The sequence below is a fragment of the Pithys albifrons genome, chromosome 18 (assembly GCF_047495875.1).
Source record: "Pithys albifrons albifrons isolate INPA30051 chromosome 18, PitAlb_v1, whole genome shotgun sequence".
NCBI lineage: Eukaryota > Metazoa > Chordata > Aves > Passeriformes > Thamnophilidae > Pithys > Pithys albifrons.
The window spans coordinates 480564-498243 of NC_092475.1; the positions used below are offsets into that span (position 1 = coordinate 480564).

At 50.6% G+C, this 17680-nt stretch overlaps 1 protein-coding gene across 4 annotated transcripts in view; it reads right to left on the reverse strand.

Annotated features, from left to right (window-relative positions):
- PREX1 (phosphatidylinositol-3,4,5-trisphosphate dependent Rac exchange factor 1) overlaps positions 1–15212 on the reverse strand; it is a 117729-nt gene extending 102517 nt beyond the window's left edge. For all 4 annotated transcript variants that reach the window (XM_071572541.1, XM_071572540.1, XM_071572538.1 and 1 more), the window contains exon 1: positions 14904–15212. In XM_071572541.1, coding sequence (XP_071428642.1) covers positions 14904–15050 — 147 coding nt within the window. In that variant the 5' untranslated portion in view covers positions 15051–15212. The remainder of the gene's footprint in view (positions 1–14903) is intronic.
- Positions 15213–17680: the final 2468 nt, after the last annotated feature.

Genomic DNA, 17680 nt, shown 5'->3' on the forward strand with positions numbered 1-17680 from the left:
ACCAACAAGGGTGTTAACTGAAGATTTATCTTCAGCATTAATGAAAAGAAGGCAGGTGAAGCCTTAGGAGATCAGAAGTGTGAAGAGAGTACAAAACATGCCAAAAATAAACCCTCCTGTCCCTAAGGACAGGTTTGTGCTGGGAATTTCAGGATTCAAACACTCCTTTAATTTGCCTTCGAACTGCAAGTCTGAACCCTGGAGCTGAAAAACTGCAGAGGAAGAAACTTCCTTTCTGTATCTGTATCTCTGAAGTACAGAGAGCCACATGAGCTAAATGTTCTACTTTTACAGCCTTTTTGAAATCTCTCCTTGGCTCCAGCTTGGCCTGTGATGGCTTTACTTTGCTGGCCCTACAGAACGCAGGGCCAGCACCAGCAGCACATTCCAACCACTGACACTTTCACTTCTTCTCTGTCTTTCACACCCTTTGTGCTCAGTGTGTGCTGAAATGCAGAACTCAGGCTCCACTCGCTGCCTCCTAAAGCTCTTCTGCACAGTGCTGGGCAGGGCTTGTTTCAGCAGCTACACACAGACAGACAGGCAAGTGTGAAACCAGCAGGTGTCCAAGTGCTTGCACTTGCACTTGCTGAGATTTTAGCAGGAGCACAACTGTTCAGACAACTGTCACTGAGTCATCCCGAGGCACAACACAGATTCTTTGTTTACATTTTTACTACTCCCTGAGAGCGACGGGAAGGTGCTGACTGGCAATTCCTGAAGGGCCCAGACTTCCATTCTACACCTTATGTTCACACAGGACTTGGGCAGGAAAACTCCCAGCACAGTCTCTTGCACCCAGCAGATATTCCCAGAAGGGAAAACCGTTAATGCCTCCCATCCCTGTTGATCCTTTGTCTCTGCACAGACACTGCCAACAGTGCTTCTGGATATGCCCCTGGAACTGAGCTAAGACCACCAATTCATCAAGCACTGACTGCCAAGGATGTGTCAGCTGGTTGGCAGAAGGCTGAGTTAAAGAATTAACATTTTTGTTACACTTTCTCACAAAAAAAGTCATGTAGCTCAAGTGATATGTTTTGCTCAATTTTCTCTCTAAAAGAGGCAAGGAATGGACACAAGGCTCTGGTTGTTCCTTCACTTGCAGTCTTTGAACAACTTATTTTGGGTTTCTGCACCTCAGTTTCTCCTGTCAAAGACTGGTCATCTGTTTTGAGAGCATCCAGCCAAAAAAGTGCTGCATAAACAGAGACCAGTATCTTTATTATTAGTGCACTTGAAAGCAAAGTTTTCTTCTTCTCTAGGAGAAATGGTGCAAACCCTTTCTTTCCCCTGGGTTAAGCTGGTTGTTGGTCCCACGCTGCCCAGCAGCTGCCCAGAACCACACGGGCAGAGAGCAGAGAGCTGCTGCCAGCAGCCCTGTCCCCACACACCACCTGGCCATGGCCATGCTGTCACTGCACTTTCATTCTTGCTTGCTCTTGGCAAATTTCAGTTCCTCTGCCTGAGTGCTGTAAAAAATTTGATTCATACTTTACTTTCCAAATATTGTGGCTTTTCTTGTGCAACCACCAAAGAAAGAAGCATTGGCCTGCATTGTGCAAAGGGATCTCCTGGGACACACTGCACAGCATAACAGACAGAACCCATCAGAGCCTGGCTGCTCCTTCGGGTGTTATTTGATGTCCAGATGCATGTTAAGCTGGTTTTGAACAGGGAAGGAAGCGGAGGTCAGGGTGGAACCACCAGATGTACCTTGCTGGTCACGATGTTCATATTGTACACACGGAAGGTGCTGATCCTGCAGGGAGACAGGCTGAGCTTCCCCAGCTCCCTCCTGGCTTCTTATGTTACTTATTATACTTTATTTGTCCAATTTTGTTTCTAAATGCTTTTTGCCCTTGTTCCCTAACTTTTAAGTGCAGTTATCCTGGCAAATGTTATTCCTTAAGTGCTGAAGGAGGAACACACAGGAGCAAAAAGAACCACGTGCAGTCAGGTTATCAGTCCTTGCACAAGAGCTGTGCAATCACTGCAAGGGAAGGCAACAGCACACCAAGACTGTGGGGCAATGTGACTGAATGCAGCACAATCTTAGAAGTTCCATCCTGGCAAAGCTGCAGCCTCAGTAAAAAGCCCAGCAAAGCAGGTACTGCAACACCAAATGCACCAGGTTTCATGCTAACTAAGTTAAGAACTCCAGGGGTACTCTTGTCCTGTATAAATAACTTACTTGGTGAATCTCACTTGTGAACTATACCTCCCAAACCAAACATCTTTGGTCCTGACAGCCTGAAAATCACTAGTTGTTTAGTGACAGTTTCCAGAACACATTCTCCTCACACGTGAGCAGGACACTGGTGCCAGTGCAGAGGAGGGGACATGTGCTTGCAACAGTGACAGTTTCCCACATAAAGTTTTAAGAGCCAGCGAAGGAGCCAAACTCTATAAAGGTGTCTCCTCAATCAATATGTGTCTCTCCTTTCCCTGCTGAGGGATCTTGCCTCTGACAAACCAATGCTCACAGCAAACACACTTCTGCAGCTCTCCTTGGAAAACCTCCTCCACCGATCTTCCCTTATTCTGTGTCATGCCAACCCCCTCTTCTCACAAACAGCTGCTTCCCATCTGACTTCCGAGCACAGTTGCAGTAACACAACACAGACAGAACCACCAGCGCCCAGAGGGACAGGAACTAAAAAAATTATATGCAAGTGTCCAGTGATTATCACTTAAAGCCTTGAAGGGAAGTAAATAAAAGAGAAATGAGCAAGCACTCTTCATATGAAGGACCAAAGTGCCTTCAGTTCGTGGTATCTCAGCTGACAACTGTCAGTAATGACACTCTGTATTAGGTAAGTAACATCCAGTTTCTTTACACACTGTCCTGAAGTAGCCACCAGCCACTCAAACTGTAATTCCTTTCCATCTCCTCCTCCACAGATTAAACCAAATAAAAGACCTCAAGGAATGACAACAGTCAGTAATGACAAAAATCTAAGGAACGCTTTCAAAACACATTTCCAGCACCTCTGCCCTGGCATGTAGAACTTTCACCTCTCAACAGAGCACCAGCAGTTAAAGCACCACAGCCACCACCCTCCCAGCACTGGGGCTGCATGTCAGCTCCCTTCTGCCAGAGGCCTTGGCAGGATGGAGCACAGCCTGGGTGGGACCCCCAGCCATGCCCCCACCGCTGAGCCCCAGGGGCCTGGGCATGGCCCTGAGCCTGGCACTTCTGGGGGAAAACTGGTGGAAGGGTTCCTGGCACACTTTGGCCTGGGCCTCCTCGCATTGTCCCAGACAATTCCCAAGCATGGTGCCATCAGGGCAGCCCAAGGACCACTCCCCACAGACAGCCTGAATGCAGCCATCCTGCTCAGAGACTCAGTGGCTCAGTGGTACAGGACAAGACCAGATCATGCCATTTGGCCTCGGGACCACAGAACAAAACCTGGCACTGTTTTGTTTACTACATTTGTAGCCTTAGTCTCTTGCTTAACCATGCACAGCATTAACCACTGATCTGCTCTAACAGCACAGATAAACTTTTGCCTCCATGCCTTTTCCTCTGTGACCTACTTGTTAAGTAACCTACTCACGTAGACCTCCATTGGACTTGTCCATTTTTCTCACAACAACTTGGATTCTGTTTAAAAATCAGGTTTCAGAGTGCAAAACATTTTACGAGGTCAAAAGTTTTACAGCTTTCTGTTACTGCCCCTTCACACCAAATGAAAGGGGCTCCTTCAGCCCCCCAGTGATGGGGCTAAACAGCCCCGGCTCCCCCCCGAGGTGACGCTTCAAAGCAGTTCCCAGATTAGGCAGGAAGTCTCCTGGGACCAGAGACTTTGCTGTGTAGCCAAACCCGGCCACCTATCTGAGACACGAATTTGCATTTTAGTGAGTTCTTATCAGGAGTCTGTCCCCAAAGCAGGGCCCTCCACCAGTGACACACACTGACTATCAGGCAACTCCTCTCATTGTCAGCTTCCTCAGCCCCCAAAATAATCCCTGAATGCAACCTTTTATGTGTTCCCCTCTTTGCTGACAAGTTCTTCCCTTGTGTATCCCATGACGGGTTGTTCCGAATTACCCAAACCACGCTGAGATGCCAGAAGAATGAGCAAGCAAAACTTTCAGGAGAAAAGTGTCATAATTGATGTGATTTACTGCACATAAAAAAAAGGTGTAAAAGGATGTGGATGATGCTGTTAGGACTTTTTTAATCTAAGCCCGTTATGTCATGTACAAAGGTAGCCAAGGTCTGACAGCCATCCAGTAAAATGAGCCTCATGGGTTTAAAGCTGTTTCGTAATAAATCACTCAGATCCCAAAGAGAAGCATCACTCCTTGGTGTCACCAGTGCAAAGGACTGTAGCAGCCCCTCCCAGGGAAGGGGTGAGCAGTGTGCCTGTCAGGGACCAGCACTTGCACATTCTGACACACTGGGTTAGACAGCTCAGCAGAAAGGATGTGGGTTTGGTGTCACCAAATGCCACTGGGTCACAGCTAAACAGCAGCCTGACTGGTGCAAGCCAAACTGCAGGACCAATCACATCAAGTTTCACTCCCAAAACATGCAACCAAACAGTTCCTGATACATGCTGGAAGCAGGAGCCCCAGGAACGTTGGTCCTGTCACTCAGGTAGAGGCAACTTAACAACTGACAAATCCACAGACAGCATAGAGTCAGCACCCTGTAGATTAGATTGTTTGCTCCTTTTTAAATTTTTTTAACTGAAAGTGAACTACTGGACCAAATCAATTGTGACTAATCTAAAAGATTTTTAATGACTAAACAACAACGGTTGTTGAAAAAAAGATGCCCTCATTTAACACAAGCAAAGTAGTTTGGGAACCAGCAAATTAACCAGTTGGCACAAGAACTGACCACAGGCAAAAGCAGAAGCACAAAATGAAAACAGGTTAAGAATGCTCAGAAGATTTGCTCCATGAGTCATGAGATAGCAGATCTCCGGCAGCAAGGTATTATTTGTATGGCTGATATGGCTGATTATGAAATAATTACTGCAATGGCAATAGCAGTGAGATTGACCCAATATCCTTACATGAACCTAAACCTTCCTTTAACACAGTGCCATCATCTCAGTAACCCCCCTAACCATTAAATATTCGGGGTTTAGAAATGTATTGCCCCCTCTGCAGCTCAAAGACATATGACATATGTAGGAAGTGCCACTGCAGCCAGTTTGTGACAATTCCTGTGCTGAAAGTGGGTGGAAGGTCAGGAGGCCGTACAGACACAACCCTGACAACACCAGAACGGGCACTACCTGCCTTCAGGTCTCAGGTTCCAAGGGGCCTGTCAGAGCAACAGCCAGCTGTGGGCACAGTGCCCCACAGCCTGACATGGGGCCCTCAGCTGTGCCAGCAGGAGCTACTCTGCTGGGAAGGGCTCCTTAGCTCGTTACCACTGAGCTGCTTCTTACTCTGCTCTGGAGATCTGGGGCTCAAAGGGAGCCAGGGCCTCGACAGGAGGCTCAAGGAGAGCGTATATGCAGGAGTCAGGCATTTTAACCAGAACCCCCTGAGGTTCTCTCCAGTACAGCCCCACTGCAGCTCTCTCTGTCTGCTGCAGTGGCTCCAGCATACGGCAGAGACACTGTTAAAGCTTTAATCACACTTGACTAAGCAATTAAAGAGGAATCTTCATCTGTAGTGACTTCTAAATCCAACACTTGGGTCAAGTTTTAGGCATGCTGTTGGTGCAATCCGCAGTCCGAGCCTCGGTGTGTGATCCAGCAGGGAAAGCACTCAGGGGCGGCGTTCATTGACCGAGATGGCTCTGAATGAACTGCGCTGCTCCACAAGGAAGTCTCTGTAACTGATTGAGAAACACTCTTGCTTATGTCAAATCGTCTCTTGCCTCTCGCTATTAAAGGCTGAGAATGCTGCAGCCATTCCCACTCCTAAATAGGAACTCTTCAAAACCGGTAAGATACATGATAAGATTGTGATGTTTCCAGCCCACCCTTCAAAGACACGGGGCTTGTTACTTCAACAGGAGTTGAAAACAGAACACAAAATGCTGAGACAGAAAGCGACACAAAGAGAGGGGCAGGGGAGGAACGGATTGAAGCCACCCTAAAAGAGGAAGAAAGAGCAGTCACCCAATGTAATTTTTACATCCTTAATTCAAACAGCCTTCGTGCACTCTGAGACAGCACCACCCCCGAGTTCAGCAGCCAAGGGATCATCTCCCAGTTCAGAGCGTTTAACAGAAACACCGCTGTGTAAACATGCATTAAGTATCCCACCACAATACAAACACAATGGTAATAAGCAGTGGCATTAGGGAACTACACATGTTTTCATGACATCTAAAGCACAAAACAAAAGGGCCTGGCTGAATGAGGACTGCAAAGAAACCTCACCACGCAGCCAGAGAAACTGGGAGATACAACCATTCACAGCAGTTTCAAAGATTTATTCACAAAGCCGATTTCTGTAATCATGGAAGTTGCTATCAGCAAATGAACAAAATCTTCACAAACTAGACAAGTCCATAGAATATATTTCTTTCCCAGCTTCAAGAGCATCTCAAAAAAGGAGATGAAGTGCAGGAGATTTGGAAGTCTTTGCCACAGGAAAGGCCTGGGCCAAGATATGAGAGCTGAAATGAGGTTTCTGCAAAACTTTGTCACTAAGCCCCCATTTCATGCAAGCAAAGTGATGGCAGCCTTTGCACATCCTGAGGGGCTGGGGCTGAGCAGACACGTGTGGGCCAGCAGTACTCTGGTGGTGGCCACGGCAGGCTGCCATTTGCACAGGGATTTCAAGCACCACCAAAATCAAACCACACATTTATATCCTAAACCACACTGCAACTCTGCAAGGTACCATTGCAGGCTGCAAATCCGTTTGAAGAGACCAAACCAGAAAAGGGATTCTACAGCTGGAAAGAAGAGGGAAATTCACACATAGTCCCTTATATTTTCTTGCAAGTGCCTGAAGCGAACAATAGGCAGGCAACAGAAATAAGTAATTTCTTGAAAGCTTCATCTGTCACAGACTCATCTGTGTGCCTGAAGGCAGACACTGCGCTGGGGAGATGCTGCTTTTCAAGCCTCAGATACCCTCTCAGTGTGGGATCCCTCTGGGGCTGCCAGGTTCGGAACACAGGAAAGCTGCAAACACAGCACTGTCCTCCCCTTGAGGAGGGTCCAGTGTTGCACTGCCAGGGTACCCCCAGAAGCCCAAATATCAGACTGCTCCCATGAATGCTTTATGCTGGCACACAGTCACAGCCACTGGTATGAATGGAGAGTTGTCCTCCAATGCAGGCACAAGCTCAGACAAACCTTTCCTAAGGCTCTCATGTCCCGACAATATCCCATATAATGTACAAACCCCCTGAAGTAAATCCCCTCCCTCAGCCAGCACTGCTACAGCCTCAGGAGTGTCTCACTCCTGGCGTTTTGGGCACTAGAGTTCAGGAAATAAATAGATTAGAGAATCCAGATAACAGCACAGGAATTCTCACAAGTACAATCAAATAGCTTTGGAGGAAGAAAAGTACAACAATTTGACAATTTATTCTAGTCTGAAATGAAATGGGAAAACACCCATGAAATATTTAAGGGTTTGACACAGAGAAAAAGATCACCTATGTGCTCACTGCAATAAATATTAGACACTATTTTAGGCATTAAGAAGACATTTCTAACAGTAACAACAACTAAACACCAGGATAAACCATCAGAAATGAAGCTCCTTTCATACCAGACTATTTTTCATGATCCTATGATAGGATGTGGTTCTTCAATTTTACATTTCCCATCCCTGCAAATCAGGACTCCTGCCTATGGCAGAAACACCGTGACCTTTGAAGTGCAAAATTAGCAGAGCTTTCAAACTTTTTCCCGTCCTATATTTAGGGATAGACAACCTCCCATAATGGGTATAGGTCTGCCTTCTGCAAATCCCAGCCAAAATTGTTGTCAAATCAAACCTGCGTTCAGCTGTGCGTGGGGCTCCAATAACCCCTGCTCTCTGCGATGCTTGGCTCAGTTTGTGACCCCCATGCCGTGCCATGCCGTGCCATGCCATGCCATGCCATGCCCTCCCGCCCACAGCCCAGGCTGCCTGTCCCTGCCCCTCACTCAGCCCCAGACTGGTCACAGGGGTTTGTGGCAGAGGCCCCAGCGGCGCTGGCAAAGCCCAGGGCAGCCGAGCTCTCGCTGCTCCCCCAGAGATCAGGACACGTGGGCAGACAGCAAGTGGCACCCCGGGGCGAGAGGGAGGGACACGCAGCGCGGCTGATGGGTGAGAGCACTGCAGCCAGGAGGGGGGAGACGCAGGGCCAGAGCCAGCCCAAACAGCGCACTCTGAGGCTGTGAGGAGGCCAGGGCAGGTCCGAGATAAAGGGGAACAAGGGTCAGATGCACACCAAGCTGGAATGAGCTAAGGGAAGCAACGAGAAAGGAGTTTTAGTTCTCACTTGTGTGGCAGTAAACTGGGGAAACGACACAGTTTTCTCATGGTGGAAATTCTGTGAGAGTGAAAAAGAACGAAACAGTTTCATTCCTATAAAAATCCTGCTGTAGTCCAACAAAGCCGTGATTTGTAAGGCCTCAATGCCACGGGTGCAACTGTCAAAGTGCCATACTAAGCTCAGACACGCATGTCAGAGTGGGACAGATCCTGGCAATCCTGTGTCCTCCAGCCCTGCTCCTGGCCCCGTGCCTGCAGACTGTGCTCTCTGGACCACAGGCTCAGATGAATAAATACTTTCAGAGCTTTCTCTCTGCTTTGTTTTGATTTTCTGTTTTTCACTTATGCCTCACCTACATCCAGACTGTTTTCTTCACATTGTCTTTGTACCCAGGTCAAAACAACCTTATAACTTACTTGCAGTTCAGCCTTTAGCAGCTGCATTTGCACTATGCTTAGTCTAAACAGAAAACTCTAGGAGCAGAATTGCTGACCTCAGATACTCAGGAGTCATAACAAAAGCCCTGAAAAACTCTTTGTTTTGCTACTGTTCTGTCTTCAGTACATGCTTTACCACCACAAGGGCTAGAAACGTGTCATTTAAAATGAAAACTGTGATCTTCCTCAATTTACACACATCAGGAAAAAGCCTTTTAAGAAAAATGTCCCATGATATTAAGAGTGAATGGAAGATCTTGATCATGTGCAGTCCCAGCAACTGGCTGTAGGTGACCAACTGACCCAACATAACAGAACAGCACAGCAATTTAGATTACTTCCAAACAATTTCCTTTTCCACCTCCTTCCTCTTCCCGATTGCTTTTAGCTGTCTCATAACAAAGGAGCAGCATTACCCAAACCATATGGTTCACCTTCCAGAACCAGCGTTTCTGTGTCTGTGCTGCGGGTGAAGAGGGAGATCAGGGTAGGACAGGAAACCACACCTCTCCCAGCTGAGACAAATGGTCTGTGTGCTACTCTGTCTGAGCACCAGAGCCCCATGGTGAAGGCAAACAGCATTGTGAAATATGAAGAAGAAAATAAAGCTGTGATGCTTATCATGTTTCAAGATGGGTGGAGTGCAAAATCCAGAGATACTCGATCAATACAACCATAAAGCAATAAAGGAAAGGGAGCAAAACACAAATATTTTGAGTCTGTAGGATGTGGGTTAATTTATCTGATGGCACATCCTAACCTAACGTATTTATACAATTGATAGGATTGAGAAAGACTTCTAGTCTTCATATAAAAAGTAAAAAAGATGGCATAGTATTAAGACCTAAATATAGTACTGGTACAACTACTTACACAACTTGATACCTATCTGGTAAGAACAATCCAACTTTCATGCTGTTTTCAGGCTGCACAGAACAAACAGCAATTGCTCATACTAAAAGTGCAGCCTGTTCTTCTGACATTAAAATTTACAAGTTGGTGGTTTGTCTTGGCAAGATGAAAGAGACATATTTATACACAATGTAGAAAACAATTTGGCTTTACACATTGGCAATTATCTAGGCTGTGGGAGCTGCATCTGTAGGTTAGAGCTAAGTGTTTAGTGAAATTAAAGGATGGAAAAAAAAATGATGCAACAAAATACCTCCCTCTGCAACCCAGGGTATTGGATAATTACTGCTCCTACACTTCCACATGTAATTCATATGATTATAGCTCCAAACTGGTAAAACAAACCTTTACAGAACTGACAGCTAACTGTCGTGTACCCACTATTCAATCTATTTTTAGGGCTATGGTCAATGAGTGTGTCTGAAATTGCTCAGGGCCCCTGTGCCTCGTTATGTGAAAGCTGGTCTTTGATTACTGCAGTATTAGTGGCACAGCTCTGGCTGGGGCTCTCTGCAATGGCCAGGCAGTGCCCAGGCAGTGCCCAGGCACCCCACAGCCTGTCCTTCCTCAGCAAACTGTGCCTGGCTGCCCCACAGCAGCACACACCTCAGGCAGGAACAGTTACCTGGGCCTGGAGCCTGGCCCAGGGCAGGGCTGCACCGCCCTCAGCCCACCGTGCTGCCAGGGGCTGGTGCCACAGGCGGGAGCCACTGACAGCAGTGGGCATCTACTCCACTGCTCACCCTCCCTAAATTATCACCTGGGTTGAGTCAGTCACACAGAAGAGAAATATTTACCATTACACAGACAACATAAAACATTTCTGCATACATGGCAGTTAAAAGAGGCCAAAGGATTAATTGAATCTTGACGTCTGGAGCCTGAAACCTTCACAGTTTATGATCCCACCAGCGACTTACAACAGAATTATCTGCCTCTATCTCTTTGAAGTTTATCTTACTCCAGAAACTTTTAGTAAAGTTCCATTCGCTTCTGCCAATTTCCCACTTTGCTTCTGCTTTGGTCAGTAGTTCCTCAATGACCTCAGCAGCAGCACCATCGCTCCATGCAGCTCTCCCTGCTGCTTAGAGAGTCTGGCTGTGTAATTGGCCTTTATTAGTAAGTCAGTAACACAGCTGCATAACTGCAGTATTGCCTGGCTGACACGGTGTTTCCTCAAGGAGGATTCCAGACCTTGCAATATGATACCTGCCTAGCACATGGCAGAGAAGGCTGGACACAACACAGCAAGCGAATATTCCTAATCCAATCGGTAACCTCAGGTCATCCACTGTGAGCTGGCAGAGAAGAGGTTTTCCCCTCTCTGCCTCTCATTTTGAGGCTTAACCCAGGAAAATTAAGACTATTGTGTTCAAAATTAAATAGAATTGTAAGAAATCACATACACAGTGAAAAATCATGGGTCGTCTAAGTTAAATTTGCAGATATAACTCCATTTGTCAACATTATTTTAGGTTTGAAATGGAAAAAATTCTAGAGACTAAATTTAAATAGGTAAAAATCTGTAGTATTTTCATTAAATGAGTACAAAACCCATTGCAAAATGTTCTTAATGGAGACTAGCACAATTTTTTGTTGCTAGAAAACTCCATGTTTTACAACTTTAATGATACCCACTTTATTTACGGAACTTATAGAAGCTAAATATGGACCACAATCTTTTAGGCAAAGCAAATAAGGATTGAGCCCTTATGGTTATAGAGAACCTTCTTTCCTCTGCAGCTGAGTAGGAAAAGTTTGCTAAGCATATAAAAAAGAAAAAACATGAAAGCTTTCCTTAAACATCATCACATATGAATCTTCCAAAAAGATAAAAGTACTGTTAATAAGTTGAAGTTACTTTGTTTTATTTGCAAATGCATAATATTAAATACTTAGGAGCTTCTTCCCCATTCCCAGGGAGCACAGGAAGCTGCTGCTAGCAAGCATCCTCAGTGCTGTGAATAAACCCATAGAATTCAACTGTTTGCCTTTTAAAACATTGTTTGTTGAGAATACTTAATGAGGACTAGGGCTTCAATAGCAAACATTTCACAAAGAGCACAGATTCCCCCACAAAATCTTTTTCTAAAGCACAACTGTGCCAGCCTTGGTGTGGAAAACTCATTCCGATGACAGAAAGATGAGATTTAGCTTTTCTTTATTTCGTCCACACTACTGAAGTTTCTTAAGCAAAGGAACCTGCACCCTGCATGTCTCTCATCTCCTGTTTGACACCAACAAGCTTCCAGACAACCCAGGCACTGCACCTGTCCTGCAGAGCTGCAGCCTTTCACTGGAGCCAAAATTACTCCTGGACCACATGGAGTAGAAACCATTTCAGTACAACTCACACTATGAAAAAACAACCAACCTCGCCCAGCCACGCCGGGGGGTTAACCTGGTGCATCACCCCAGGGAGTGAAGAGTGTGCATTTATTGTGCACTGAGGAAGTGCTGCTGGCACAGAACAGAAGCTGGGGGGCAGCAGAGCCGGGGGGGCGCAGCAGAGCCGCGGGGGGGGCAGCAGAGCCGCGGGGGGGGGGGGGGGGGGGGCAGCAGAGCCGCGGGGGGGGGGGGGGGGGAGGGGCAGCAGAGCCGGGGGGGGGGGGCAGCAGAGCCTGGGGGGGGGGGGGGGGGCAGCAGAGCCGGGGGGGGGGGGGGGGGCAGCAGAGCCTGGGGGGGGGGGGGGGGGGCAGCAGAGCCTGGGGGGGGGGGGGGGCAGCAGAGCCTGGGGGGGGGGGGGGCAGCAGAGCCGGGGGGGGGGGGGGGGGCAGCAGAGCCGCGGGGGGGGGGGGCAGCAGAGCCGCGGGGGGGGGGGGGGGGCAGCAGAGCCGCGGGGCAGGAGCAGTGCTTCCTTCAGTACCACCAGTGCACCCAGGAGAACCAAGTGATGGAGTGAAGTGACTCTCTTCCTGAGACCCAAGCAGAGCCGGGAACACAAGGTCCCAGGGCTGCAGCAGTACATTCTTTAGTGTATATTCATGTGTCAGAAGGCAAAACTTTTGCACTAGAACTGCCTATAACCCCATGATTATACAGATGACAATATCCTTGCCAGCTGCCCATAGTGGGAGGCAGGGCAGAATTCTCTCCTTTGGGTTACCTTGCCAGAAGGATTAGGTTATGGCTATCCATGCAATTTATCAGAAAATATTTCACACTCCAAACTTTATTTTAAAGCTTTCATATCCTAGTGCTCTTCTTACCCTCACACGGTGCAGCAGATCCTCATTCTCCTTTCCTTGGGGCTAACACCACTCAACTACCCGAATGCAGCTGGACAGAGGTTCAGCCGATAAGAAGTAGGTCAATGACTAAAGAAACTGTCGTTACTTAGGACAGCACATTAATATTTGACATGTGCATAAAGTTAAGCCTGCGTGTGAATGTTGTTCTAAACCAAGGCTGAGTAATGAAAGATCCCATCCCTCAGTGCTTCATTCAAACAGAATTCCCAAAGCACAAACTCCACAGGGGGGTAAAGCTGCACTACCAGAACCATCCCCCAAGATAACACTTCAGTCACTTTACACCTAAACAAAGTGCCTCAGGAGGGCTCTGACTGCCCGCAGTGCCAGTCTGAGACCAAAGCCGAGGGTGCTCCACCAGGATCTTCTCCTGTCTTTAGCCACGATATATTACGCACTACTGCTCTCATGAAAACTGCCAAGTTAATGAATTTAAGCAAAGAAATCACTTGTTTTGGTTTTTTAATATATGAAAATTCACTTGTTAACGCTGTGAAAGCATTTAGCTGAAAGTACTGAAGATAAAAGTATGTGTAGCTTGAAGCTACCTTCTAGGCTGCAGCTGATAAAGCCTCAAATTCAGTACTTAGGACAGAGGAGTTTTCTGAGGGATTTTGGTTTTATTTGGTCTGTAGGGTGGGGCACTTCTGCAACTTGGAGTTTTTTTAAAAAATCTCACACTGAGACAGAACCACAGTCCTAAATGAAACTAACAGGCACTTCAGCTGGAAGCTTGCTCAGATTAAAAGCTCTGAGTTCAACTACTGGAGAGAGAAAAGAAGGATTCAAGTAGAGACTAGTTAATAAAGCAACCACATCCTTTTCCTTTATCTTTTATGCTAGAGAGCTTGCCACTTGGATGAATCTGAAAAACACTGAAGACAAACTGATTTAAAACAAAACAAAAACCTTGCCAGAAGGACAGGTCAAAAAGGGTCTAAGCCCTTTTAGATTAAACCAGAGTTTAGTATTTATCTAGCAAAACTGCTTGAACAATCTTTTAGAAATCTCTGCAGAGAGTTCCCTTGCTTTGATTCTTTGAGTCTGTGATCAAACACTTTGTTCTTTTTTTTTTTTTGTGGCATGTTTGTTATCTAGTAACTTTTACTGTAGGCTTTTCTAGTTATTTGCAGGAGTGTGGTGGTGTGCTGATGAATTCCACATCGAGAGCCCATACAGGAAAGAGGAAACATCCAGATGGAGTTTTCTTCTGAACTCACCCATGGATAGTTTCAGAGGCGGGTATGATTGTCTCCACATGCACAGACACACCCGGCCCAATCACGTAGTTATGTTTACCATTAAACCAAAATACACACAATATTTATTTACAAATAACTGGCAGTAAGAGTTCCACGTGGGTGTAAAAGCAACTTGTAACCACCTACGGCCACAGGGACGATGCGCTCCGAGCGCGGCCCCGCTCCGGGAGCGGCACTGCCGCCGAGGGCAGGACAGGGCAGGATAGCCCCGCACTGCCCCGCACCGCCTCGGGCTGCCACGGGCTGGCTCCGCACAGCCCCGCACCGCCCCGCACCGCCCCGCAGCCCCCGGGCCGCCCCGCACAGCCCCGCACAGCCCCGCACCGCCTCGGGCTGCCACGGGCTGGCCCCGCACAGCCCCGCACCGCCCCGCACCGCCTCGGGCTGCCACGGGCTGGCCCCGCACAGCCCCGCACCGCCTCGGGCTGCCACGGGCTGGCCCCGCACAGCTCCGCACTGCCCCGCACCGCCTCGGGCTGCCACGGGCTGGCTCCGCACCGCCCCGCAGTCCCCGGGCCGCCCCGCACAGCCCCGCCGTGGCACCTCGGGCTCCGCAGCCCGCGGGCCGCCCCGCACTGCCCGCACTGCCCTCGCCGAGCCCCCCGGCTCCCCCGCCGCTCACCGACTGTAGGAAGCGGAGGGTGCCCACGTAGTCGCGCTCGGTGCTGAGGATCTCGTTGAGCACGCAGAGGCGGAGGCGCAGCTGCCGGTCGGTGTCCCTGGCGCAGCCCGCGGGCTCGGCGGCGCCGGGCGGCGGTGGCGGCTCCATAGCGGTGGCGGCGGCCCGAGCGCTGCACTCCCGCTGCTCAGGAGCCCCCCATGGCCGCTCGGCTCGGCCCGGCCCGGCCCGGCCCTGCCCGCGGTCCGGGCGCTGCACAGGCGGGCGCGGCGGCGCGGGATGGAGCGAGTGGGGCAGCCCCGGCGGCGGGGAGGGAGCGAGGGGCGGGCGGGCAGCGAGGGGCGGAGGCGCCGCAGCCACAGCCCGGCCCCGGGGCATGGCCGGAGGGGCGGCGGGCGGGGCGGGAGGGAGGGAGCGGGCTAGGCACACCCCGATCACACTCACAGCCCCTCACAGATCGCTCACAGCCCCTCACAGCCCCCTCACAGCTCCTACACAGCTCCTACACAGCCTTCACACAGCCCTCAAAGCCCCCTCACAGGCCCCTCACAGATCCCTCACAGCCCCCTCACAGCCCCCTCACAGGCCCCTCACAGATCCCTCACAGATCCCTCACAGCCCCCTCACAGCCTCCTCACAGATCCCACAGACCCCTCACAGATCCCTCACAGCCCCCTCACAGCCTCCTCACAGATCGCTCACAGCCCCCTCACAGATCACTCATAGCCCCCTCACAGACCCCTCACAGATCGCTCACAGCCCTTCACAGGTCGCTCACAGCCCCCTCACAGATCCTACACAGCTCCTACACAGCCTTCACACAGGCCTCACAGCCCCCTCAAAGCCCCCCTCACAGGCCCCTCACAGATCCCTCACAGCCCCCTCACAGCCCCCTCACAGCCCCCTCACAGCCTCCTCACAGATCCCTCACAGATTCATCACAGATCCCTCACAGCCCCTCACAGATCCCTCACAGCTCCTACACAGCCTTCACACAGCCCTCACAGCCCCCTCACAGCCTCCTCACAGATCCCTCACAGATTCATCACAGATCCCTCACAGGCCCCTCACAGATCCCTCACAGTCCCCTCACAGCCTCCTCACAGACCCCTCACAGATCCCTCACAGCCCCCTCACAGCCCCTCACAGATCCCTCACAGATCCATCACAGATTCATCACAGATCCCTCACAGTCCCCTCACAGATCCCTCACAGCCCCCTCACAGATCCCTCACAGCCCCTCACAGATCCTACACAGCTCCTACACAGCCTTCACACAGATCGCTCACAGCCCCCTCAAAGCCCCCCTCACAGGCCACTCACAGATCCCACAGACCCCTCACAGATCCCTCACAGATCCCTCACAGCCCCCTCACAGCCTCCTCACAGATCCCACAGACCCCTCACAGATCCATCACAGATCCCTCACAGCCCCCTCACAGATCCCTCAGAGCCCCCTCACAGATCCATCACAGCCCCTCACAGCCCCCTCAAAGCCCCCTCACAGATTCATCACAGCCCCCTCACAGATCCCTCACAGCCCCCTCACAGCCCCCTCACAGCCCCCTCACAGCCCCCTCACAGATCCCTCACAGATCCCTCACAGCCCCCTCACAGATTCATCACAGATCCCTCACAGCCCTCTCACAGATCTCTCACAGCCCCCTCACAGCCCCCTCACAGATTCATCACAGATCCCTCACAGATTCATCACAGATCTCTCACAGCCCCCTCACAGCCCCTCAAAGCCCCCTCACAGACCCCACAGTCCCCTCACAGATCCCTCACAGCCCCTCACAGATCCTACACAGCTCCTACACAGCCTTCACAGCCCCCTCACAGACCCCACAGGCCCCTCACACCCCGTCACAGATCCCTCACAACCCCTCACAGCCCCCACAGTCCCCTCACAGATCTCTCACAGCCCCTTGACTCTCTCACCCCCTCTCCCGTGCCCCACACGCGTCCCTGGTGCCTCGCACAAACGTTGCTGCACTTCACACGAGTGTTCCCGCACACCCCGGCCGCGGGCTCGCCCCACACCGCACCCCAGCACAGAGCTATGGGCACACAGGGCTGAGCACGGAGAGGGCACTGTCGTCCCCCCCGTGTCCCCCGCCCTGTGTCCCCCGCCCCGTGTCCCCCGCTCCCTGTCCCCCGCCCCGTGTCCCCCGCTCCGTGTCCCCCGCCCTGTGACTCCCGCCCCGTGTCCCCCGCTCCGTGACCCCCGCCCCGTGTCCCCCGCCCCGTGTCCCCCGCCCTGTGACCCCCGCTCCGTGACCCCCGCCCCGTGTCCCCCGCTCCCTGTCCCCCCCCCCCCGTGACCCCCGCTCCGTGTCCCCCGCCCCGTGTCCCTCGCCCCGTGTCCCCCGCTCCGTGACCCCCGCCCCGTGACCCCCGCTCCGTGTCCCCCGCCCCGTGTCCCCTCCCTGCCCGGCGCTGAGGGGGCTCACACAAACACCTCACGCTCATGTTCCACACAGGAGTGGACACACCACAGTGGACACAAATAGGCAGAAATAAGGTACCAAAGACTTTTGTGCCAACAGAGAATAAATACAGCAAACGTTTCATCGCTGTGGGTCCAAAATACATCGGGTTTAAGTGGGTTGTAAGTGTTTGTGGGGCTGAGTGGGGCAAACTGCACACAGAGCAGGCAGGGCTGCAGTCCAGCGCTGCTCCCCCAGCTCCCACAAACCTCACTTGGGTCACACCAGTCCAGATCTCTTCAGCTTACCATAAGAACATACCAGGCTTTTGTCAAACCACAAATGCATATT